At 31.2% G+C, this 10,084-nt stretch overlaps 1 protein-coding gene across 1 annotated transcript; it reads left to right on the forward strand.

The window, feature by feature from the left end:
* The first annotated feature begins 410 nt into the window (after window positions 1–410).
* Window positions 411–7,013, forward strand: LOC140893302 (MLO-like protein 6). The gene is made up of 15 exons (XM_073302360.1): window positions 411–719; window positions 795–852; window positions 964–1,214; window positions 1,506–1,622; window positions 1,718–1,778; window positions 2,026–2,114; window positions 3,608–3,682; window positions 3,777–3,871; window positions 4,480–4,529; window positions 5,044–5,084; window positions 5,189–5,362; window positions 5,802–5,837; window positions 5,965–6,032; window positions 6,146–6,206; window positions 6,324–7,013. The coding sequence occupies exons 1-15, from the start codon at window positions 597–599 to the stop codon at window positions 6,792–6,794; spliced, it is 1,770 nt and encodes a 589-aa protein (XP_073158461.1). The 5' UTR covers window positions 411–596; the 3' UTR covers window positions 6,795–7,013.
* Window positions 7,014–10,084: the final 3,071 nt, after the last annotated feature.

Genomic DNA, 10,084 nt, shown 5'->3' on the forward strand with positions numbered 1-10,084 from the left:
CGCTAGCTCGTGTACCTACAGACGCGGAAAACATATATATGATTAAAGGAACAAAATTGGAAATTAAATTTGTCTGCAAGCTCAATTGGATAATTCACTTTACATTGAATTTAATATAATATAATATATCATATAAAAATTATTAGTATATATGAATCCAATTTATATATAGTGAGAGTCATATAGAGCTTGACCTCAAACTTCATTTCATCCGAGCAATTCACACTTGAAATTTCATGTGTATATTTTTGAATAGTGTGGGAAAAAGTCCAAGAGAATTCCCCACTTGTTTTCACGCGTCTACGAAGTCAAACTTCTTTTTCGATATCCCCACTTTACCCTTATCCTTTACCTTCTTTCCCAAACTTTTCTTTTATATATACACGATCCTGTGTAGGCATTTTATAATAATATTAGTATATATACATCCATTTCGTTCATTCACTCACTTAAAAGAGACTTTTATCCGTCCTTTAAATTTGATCATTTTTTTGTTCTAGCACGAGAGGATACGAATATACATATTAATTTGTATTTTTTCATAGGCGTCGAATTCTTTTGAGTTACTTAATTTGTGGCGGAGGATCACACCGAAAATGGCAGGCGGCGGCGGAGGAAGGACGCTGGAGGAAACGCCGACGTGGGCTGTGGCGGTTGTGTGTTTTGTTCTAGTCACGGTCTCTATTGTCATAGAGCATATTATCCACTTAATAGGAAAGGTGAGAATTCTTGATTTTTATTTTTATTTTTTCCCCCCCCCATAATTTATGTTTATACATATTCGGTATTTGCAGTGGTTGAATTCGAAAAACAAGAAGGCTCTGTATGAATCCCTCGAAAAAATCAAATCAGGTATATTATAATTAATCTCAAATTCTTTCGTTTAATTTATTATTATAACTTTGTAATAAGTGACAAATTTATTATTGAATATCATTTTTTGGTGTTATGATCATATTGCAGAGTTGATGCTGCTGGGATTTATATCCCTTCTTTTGACGGCAGGACAAAGTCTAATTTCTGGTATATGTATTTCCAAAGAAGCGGGAGCCACGTGGCACCCATGCAACAAAAAGCAAGAGACAGCCAAGTACCCGTCCTACGTCGTCGGAGATGAAGATCGACGCCGGAAGCTTCTCATGACCCACGGCGGAGGCGGTGACGGCTTGCGACGGATCTTGGCCGCCGGCGCGACTGATAAATGCGCAGCCAAGGCATGTCTATCATCTGTTTCTTTTGTAGAATTATATGTTATCATAAGTTATAAAATGATCATGATTTTGTGTATTTTTCAAATTTTGCTAATTTTTTTTAACTTCACTACTAATTATCGATCATATATGCATTTGTTTTTCTATGTTTTTGGTTAAAATGTCATATCCCAAGTCACAACACAATTAATGAGGAGATAACAGCTATACTGTTATTAATTGTTTTAACAAAATATATATGCCCTGAGTATTATTTAAATAGTAGCTTAATTTGTAATTACTAAATTTTTGCAGGGGAAAGTCCCATTTGTGTCCTCGGACGGCATTCATCAACTGCATATTTTCATATTTGTGTTGGCCTTATTTCATGTGCTTTATTGTATTCTCACATTGGCTTTGGGAAGAGCTAAGGTAACGTAATACTTTATTTATTTATATATATATATGTGTACGCGCGCGTTCCTTGTAATTCATCTTACAAGATGAAATTTTTTTTGTTGTTTTAGATGAGGAGTTGGAAAGCATGGGAAAAAGAATCAAGAACGGCAGAGTATCAATTTTCACACGGTAAGGAGATTAAATCTTTAAAGATGTGTAAATTTTTATGGAAATTAGATTTCAAATTCATCATTATTATGTATCCCTTCATTTTAGCTTATCTATAAATCAATATGATTGGTTAATTTCATATATTATCGAATAGGGAAACATTTGAAATTCATTTTTCCAATGCTTTATCAGATCCAAATTATAACTCAATCGAAGGCCGACCTTATTTAATTTTGCTATTTTCATCTCATGGCATGCATGGCAGATCCCGAAAGATTTAGGTTTGCAAGAGAAACATCGTTCGGGAGGAGGCATTTGAACTTTTGGAGCAAAACTCCATTCCTACTTTGGATTGTAAGTAATTTTTAACTCCAAAATAATTTCGGTCTACCTAAGCTTCCATTTTTTTTTATTTTCTATAATTTTTGGTTAGAACATGAATAAATAAGAAGTAGCTAGCTAGTGTGACAATCTTTTGTCAATTTATATACAAAAGAAATATAAGATTGCATAATATATAATTAATTTACATCAAGAACAACACATATCATGATTCATGTGTGCGTCTTATCATGTACGTATAATTTACCATTTTCTAGTCGTGATTTTGATCACGTCAAGTACGTTGGCAGATCAAATTTGCAACGGTACGTATATGCCGCGACTTTTTTAGGGTCATCAAATTTGAATTCAAGTTTGGAAAAAAACATTGGAGAAATCATGCACACACATATTCTTGATATATAGAAAATGATACAAGGTGAATATATAAGTCATTCCTGCCAAGAACAAATTACACTAGTCGGGTCGGGTCATAAGATCGATTCAACGATTTTTTTAACAAGTAGGAGATCAAAGAGATCAAGCTCTATTGATCTCAAATCGAGTTGGCTCGATCCAAGAAAATATGAGTGTGTGTAGATTCAAATTATAACCATATTAAAAGATTGTTTGCAACCTCTAAAAATAAATGATTATGAATTTTTTTTTCACAAATTTGTTAAGAAAAATTTTATAATTACTTATTTTTAGAGCTTGTAAACACTCCCTAAAAGTGAAAGCTACTTTCCGCAGCTATTTTGGACCTCCCATGCATGATTAATTGTATATTCCTAATCGTGATTTTAATTTACAATAAATGTCTAAAACGTGAATTATCTTTTTATTTGATATATATGTGCGCGCGCATTGTGAGCACATTTATGTTGAGTTATATACGAGATCAAATTATTACATTACATTTGTTAAATTAAAAATGACTTATAAAGTCTGCGAAAAAAGGTGGGGAGAAAATCGAAGAGAAGTTGAAGTTATTATATGTTCAGGAAATTTGAGAAAAATTGGGTGTGATATCTTAATTATAATATATATTATAAAATAAAATCTTGTGTTACGTGAGACTAGCTATAATTGTTTGTTGGCGTATATTTGTAGAACTATATGAGTCAACAATTAGATAAATATTCATTGAATTGTGTATTAATTAATAGGTTCAAAATAATATAAAATAATATAAAAAAGAATGATGATGATGAAAGGGGAAATAAATTATAAGGCAGCGGTCATCTTATGGCCCTATATTCATTAATTATTAAGACAATTATAACGTGAATTCTTGTGAGGCGATGCTCGACACCCATGTCCCTCTCACATTATTATGAATTTTTAATTTTCAATTTGACTTTTTCTCATGTTAGTTATTTTTTGTTTGCAAATGCTAAGATACGTCTCTATATACGGAGGTCTAATTTTTTTTTCTTTTTTATTTTGAAAAAAAAATTAATAATAATAAAAAAATGTTTGGTATTTTATTTTATTTGTTTTAATCTATATATTTGGTTACGCAGGTTTGCTTCTTTAGGCAATTTGTAAGATCTGTTCCAAAGGTTGATTATCTGACTCTAAGGCATGGATTTATCATGGTAAAACTATTGAGTATAATTTATCTATTTATTTACTCGCTATTTTCAAAAAAATTCTCATTATTTTTTGTTTGTTAATTATATTTTGTTTCAGGCACATCTTGCTCCACAAAGCCACAACAACTTTAATTTCCAGAAATATATTAACAGATCACTCGAAGAAGACTTCAAAGTGGTGGTTGGAATAAGGTTAGTACATTATATATTGTATAAAGTTTAAGTAATGACATATCTTTATTGTTTTTCAAAAAGGATCAGTACTATAGTCTATAGTTATTAAAAAAGCAAATTATACATACATCTTGACTCGACCCGCGGTGGACCTAGACTTCTTGCTAGGTCCATGTCGAGCTAGCTAGGCTCTGCACTTTGACCTGGCATGTGCCAAACGTAAGGCACGGGTTGTCGAGTCAGTGCATGCCTAGTGAGACATGGTCTTCGCGCTAGAGACATGTCGAGTCGCGGCTCTAGCTAGAACGAGTCATGCATGCTCCTTGAATATAAAGGCCATTGTTATTAATTCGTGCCCGGTCAAGTTGCGTTTTATACGCTGCATTACAAGTTCGATAATATATAGTCATGATCAATAGCTTGTAAACTTTGTATCGATATAATTTTATTTTATTCATATAGATATGAACATTAGCATATTACATTATAGTACTCTGACATATCATTTCATTTCATCTATGCTAAAAAATTTTAAATATAGAAATAACATAAATTATGGTCGTCTTATAAATTATAAATCTAATTATTGGCAACTGATGTTAGGCTTGATTTGATTATTATTTCAGCCCACCAATCTGGGGCTTCGCTGTGCTGTTCCTTCTCTTCAATACTCATGGTGAGTACCAGATTACAATTTACACCTATGTAAATACTTATAATTTAAAATTATCCATCAATTTTCCCAAATAGAAATTCCGGATTTTTTTCACCTCTAAACTTAAAAACATCGCAATTTTGGTCGTCGTTTTTTTTCCCCTAAATTATTTGAAGTGTCGATATGATACTGAGAATTAATATGTATCATGTCATGATATTTGATATTGTTTGAGATTAATTACAATATCAATATTTGACGACTTACAAGCATATCACAAGAAACCAAAGCGGGTTATAATTTACATGGTATTTTTACAATTATTTTATTCTTTTTTAACGTAATATTATATTATATTAAAAAGGGTAGATTTTATACATGACTCACCCTCATAAATATTAAATATTTATGCTAGAGGAGAGGGGATTCAAAGTCAAATAAATTGGAAATTCCGTAGAGACATAATCTTGGACTTCTTGCCCATGTAATTTCATACGTATTTTATTTAATTTATTTTAATTTAATTTGTGGACAGGCTGGTATTCCTATTTTTGGCTACCATTCATCCCATTGATTGTAAGTAGTCGATTGTCCACGTACGCTTAAATTAAAGTTGACTTTTTCCATAATTAGTTTTCAATGAAACATTAAATTTTATTTGACATACACTTTTCTAACAGATAATATTGCTTGTCGGGACCAAATTGCAAGTGATAATTACGAAAATGGGTCTGAGGATCCAAGAAAGAGGGGAGGTGGTGAAGGGTGTGCCAGTGGTACAACCGGGAGACCACCTTTTCTGGTTCAATCGTCCACGCCTCATTCTCTACCTCATTAATTTTGTGCTTTTCCAGGTAATTAATTCTTCAAATTTCTATACCAAAATTTATAACTAAAAAAAAGTGATTGTTAGCTTTTGGCTTAAAAAAATCATTTTTGTATGTTTCTTAAACCTAGATTATGTGTTAGTTTATGCTTAACTTAATTGAAATCCAAAAGTTAGTCATGTGGTGATTATGATTCTCCAAAAGTGATTCTAATAAGAAAGTCATTGTTAAAATCACTCTAATCACTTATTTATCAAACACTACCAAACTTTGATTTTTAGATTTTCACATTTGTTTCCAAACACTACCAACTTTTGATTTTTCTTAACTTTTTTATAATCTATAAATTAATCAATTTTACAAAAGCACAATCTATTGCAAACACTCCCTTAAACAAAATAGAGATTAATTAAATAAATTAATTTTTTTTATGTTTAATAATGAATATTTTGCTTCGGCCTTGCAGAATGCATTTCAACTGGCCTTCTTTGTCTGGAGTTGGGTAAGTTGCTTAATATTCAAGTTTTTAAAAATTAAGGCGTTTTTTCTAAGTGTCGAACTCAAGATCTCGTCCTTAGTATCCGATGATTTAGGGTTGTTTATAATATATTTTGTAATTTTCTTGACAGTATGAATTCGGGATAAGATCCTGTTTCCATGAACATGTGGAGGATATAGTGATCAGGGTATCAATGGGGTGAGTGTTATTTAAAACTAAATTTATATATTTATTATTTATCTTTGACTTGAATTAATTATTATTTTAAAATATTAACAATGTAAATTAACCATGATTAATTGATAAAACAGGGTTCTCATACAGATCTTATGCAGCTATGTCACTCTGCCACTGTATGCTCTTGTGACTCAGGTATCTAAATATGTTTATTTTGTGAAGTATTCCTCAATTATTTTGAAATAAATATAGAAATAATCTGTACATGAATATCTTCACATAATCCACATAATACTTTATTGACTTGAACAGATGGGATCGACCATGAAACCAACGATATTCAACGAACGAGTGGCCACAGCCCTAAAAAATTGGCATCACACGGCCAAGAAGCACATCAAAGAAAGCAAGCACCCGACACCGTCGTCGAGCCGACCCTCGACACCGTCGCACGGCATGTCACCCATGCATTTACTGCGACATTATCAGAGCGAGATGGAAAACAGTCCCCGGATATCTCCAAGAAAGTCCATCTACAATGTGGAGCATTGGGACATTGATCAGGGATCGCATTCGCCGTCGACGAGCGCCCACGGACGCGATGGATCAGCGTCTAGCACTCTTCATCACCACAACATCGAGATGGGCCACGTGGATCATGACGTGGAACACGGCCAACGCGACGCGAGCTCGTCGCAAGTCGTGCCTCTACCAAGAGAACAACATGAGATCAATGTTAGAGGGCCTAGGGACTTCTCATTTGATAAGAGAGGTGGCGTGTAGATGCTACGTTGAGGCAGAGGAGTGAGGTGAATATGTAATTTGTTTATGTATAGGGGTGTCTCATTTGCAATTTCATTCACACGGGATGAAATTTGTATGGTGCAGATTGGAAATGAAGTGCTGCTATACGTACATTAGGAAAATGAAATATATATTGATTAATTTGTTTTTGTAATATGGAATAAATATATTATAATCATTCATAAAATTTTATAGTTATAGATGGTTTCTTTTGGTTTATTTTGGCAAAGAAGTGGATTAAGGTTTTTGTGGTTGTTCAAGATTTTCATCGGTATATATACATTAATTTGAACTTGATTTCTGTAGAAAATTCCTCGGCTTCCTCTATGCTAGAGACCAAATTAGCATAGTTATCTCTAGAGTTATCTGAAAATCAATTACAAGTAAACAACAAAGAAGAAACCTTTGCACAAAGTTTGCCTCGAACGCAGGTTACTTGTTTAGCATGATTTGCAGAAAGATTTACACAGTATATAACGAAAAATAACGACCATGGATTTTCACGCTAAAAACAACACGAGAGAAATCTAAAAACATGCAATTGCAACCATTAAAATTAAAAGTTAATTGTGATAATAAAATCGAAGAAAAACATAAGAAACGTGCAAATGAGGGAAAAAAACATTCATAACTAGTGAAATATTAATGCAGTAGTAAAACAAAAGAATCGCACACATTAATATTCGGTACTAGCTAGCTAGGGAAACTTTATTCCTCATTAATGGTATCGATCGATCGACCACTTAATGACTCTGTATGGGTTGGCAGCGGCACCTGCCGAGTGCCGATGGGAGAGCAATGTAAGTCTCCGTGGCGGCGCTTGTCTGGTCCGCGGCGGCCGTGGGCGGAAACATCTTGACGGGCCACCACGGGGACGGTGGCGCCATCGGAGTAGTAGTGCTTCGCTAACACAAGTGATGCCAGAACCACGCATAAACAGAACACTGCGTAACACTGTCTGCTGAACTTCCCCAACACCCCTCCGAGGTTTCCCGTCTCCATTAATTATATTATATATATAACTAGCTCCGATTATTATTACACGTGAATAAAAGAATCAAGAGACAAGATATATGCTTGAAAAAATAAACAAAGAATCGAGAATGTGGTAATAAATAGAGATTATAACTAAATTTAATTACATTCGGGAATGTGGGACAGGAGAATTGGGCGGCGGCATGCATCAAAATTAGAATTTCTGGGCACCTTACGTGGGTGAGGTTCCCGAGGTTTGTCTCTTCAGTGGATTTTGTTGGGGGGGGGGGGGGGGGGGGGGGGGAAAAAATTTATTTTTTCATTTTAATTCGTAATTTTTTTGGGCCACGGTCCACGGAGCAGTTTTATTTAATCGAAGGCCCGTGTTGTCTTTTTCCAAACAGCGATGTTGGAAAAATGAATCCATATTTCAAAATTAAAGGATATTGGTTGAGAGCATCATTAACCTTGAGGTGAAAAAACACATTGAGCTTTAAATTCTACTATTAGCCACACTCCAATAGCACTCTCCGTCCGTTAAACCTCTATTTGAAGATCACGGTTCATTTAGAAATTTACATAGAACATGACATTAATTACAAAAATATCATCTTCCAAAACTGTTAAAAAAAAATTTCTTTTTGTAATTTTTTTCATTCTGATTCATTTTGTTTTTCTACATTTTTGTAATTATTTTCTGTGTTCCAATATTTATTTTAATTTATTTATAATTTATTTGAAGTGTTTTATTTTATTCATTAATTAATTGTAATATTAACATTCAAAAAAACATCAAATGAAAATAATGAAAAAGGTCATGATAAAGAAAAACAGAACGCAATTTAGTACAAACATCTATATCTATATATCTTACTATTTAATAAAGAAAGACTACGCGCGTGGTTCATAGTAACTACATTTGGTATTTTAATTTTAAGATCCTAAAATACCTCTAATTATACTAATTAAAATAAAAAAAACAATACAAGAAAGATAAGAAAATAATATTTTATTCACATTATCCCACTTTATCAACTCTTATTTTCTAAACCTCGCTATCAAGTTCATCTCTAGCTATTATTGTAAATACATAAAACATTTCATGTCCTTTTTATATTTTTTTCACTCAAATTTTTCCTTTCAATTATTGTATATTATTTAGTTTTCACGCACAACGTGTGTGTTTTTTTTAGTATATATAAAAAGATAATAGTCTTTCAAAAAATTAACTAACAACTTTTTCGCCTAAAAATCAATATTAAAAATGAAAAGATAATTAATGATAGAAATAATAAATTATTATAAAGAATATTAATTATTGACAACTATTTAACACATATTCCAAAACAAAATGAATGGATGTCTTCTTGGATTTTGCATAGATGTGCAAACTATATATTTTTAATAAATAATAATAATAATAATAATAGATTTTAAATAATATATAATTAAATTTCATAATTTAATATAAGTTAAATAATTCAAGGATTTTTGTGCTAAAAAATATGAAAAAAATAACAAGTTTTCTAAAACTCACAATTTTTTAAAAATGAATTATCGAAATATATATTTATATATGTCACATTAAATATTTAAAAATAAACAACAAATAAATGCATGATTAAGTGTTAATCTAAATCGATTTTTTTTCAAGTAAAATGTGAATCAATTCCTTGAAAATATAATTTCATACTAAGTGTTTATATTTATTATAACATATCATTTATTTTGATCATCATTTTGAATTTTATTTTAAATAAATATTTGTTTTGTAAAATTTTGATAATAAAATAATATGTGATTTTTAAATTAATTTTTAATTTATTTTTATTAGTAACTAATCTACTCAGTCAAAATATATATATATATATATATATATATCTTATTTTATAGAATGCAAGTAACTAATCTACTATGAATATTCAAAAATAAAATGTTAAAAGAAATCTGAAAAAAAACATATTTTCTCAATTTTTTTTTAATTCAATATGTTGTGGTGATTTTCGCTACATTAAATATTTGTATAAGGATATTAATATTATTATTTTGTATTTTAAATCAAACCTTTGTACAAATATTTACTATACAAACATATTATTAATTGATGACAGAGCTAATTTTCTCATGTGGGATTTATTTTGAAAAATTCAATGTTTTGTCTTGTTCACGGGTATCCAAATTTACGAATCACAAGGGTCGTCTAAACATGTTGACTTTTTGAAGAATTTTAAAATTTTGATATAGTATAACAAATAGAAAAAATTCAACCAAAAATGTTGTATTAAGAAGTTTTT

The sequence above is a fragment of the Henckelia pumila genome, chromosome 3 (genome assembly GCF_033568475.1).
Source record: "Henckelia pumila isolate YLH828 chromosome 3, ASM3356847v2, whole genome shotgun sequence".
Classification (NCBI taxonomy): Eukaryota; Viridiplantae; Streptophyta; class Magnoliopsida; order Lamiales; family Gesneriaceae; genus Henckelia; species Henckelia pumila.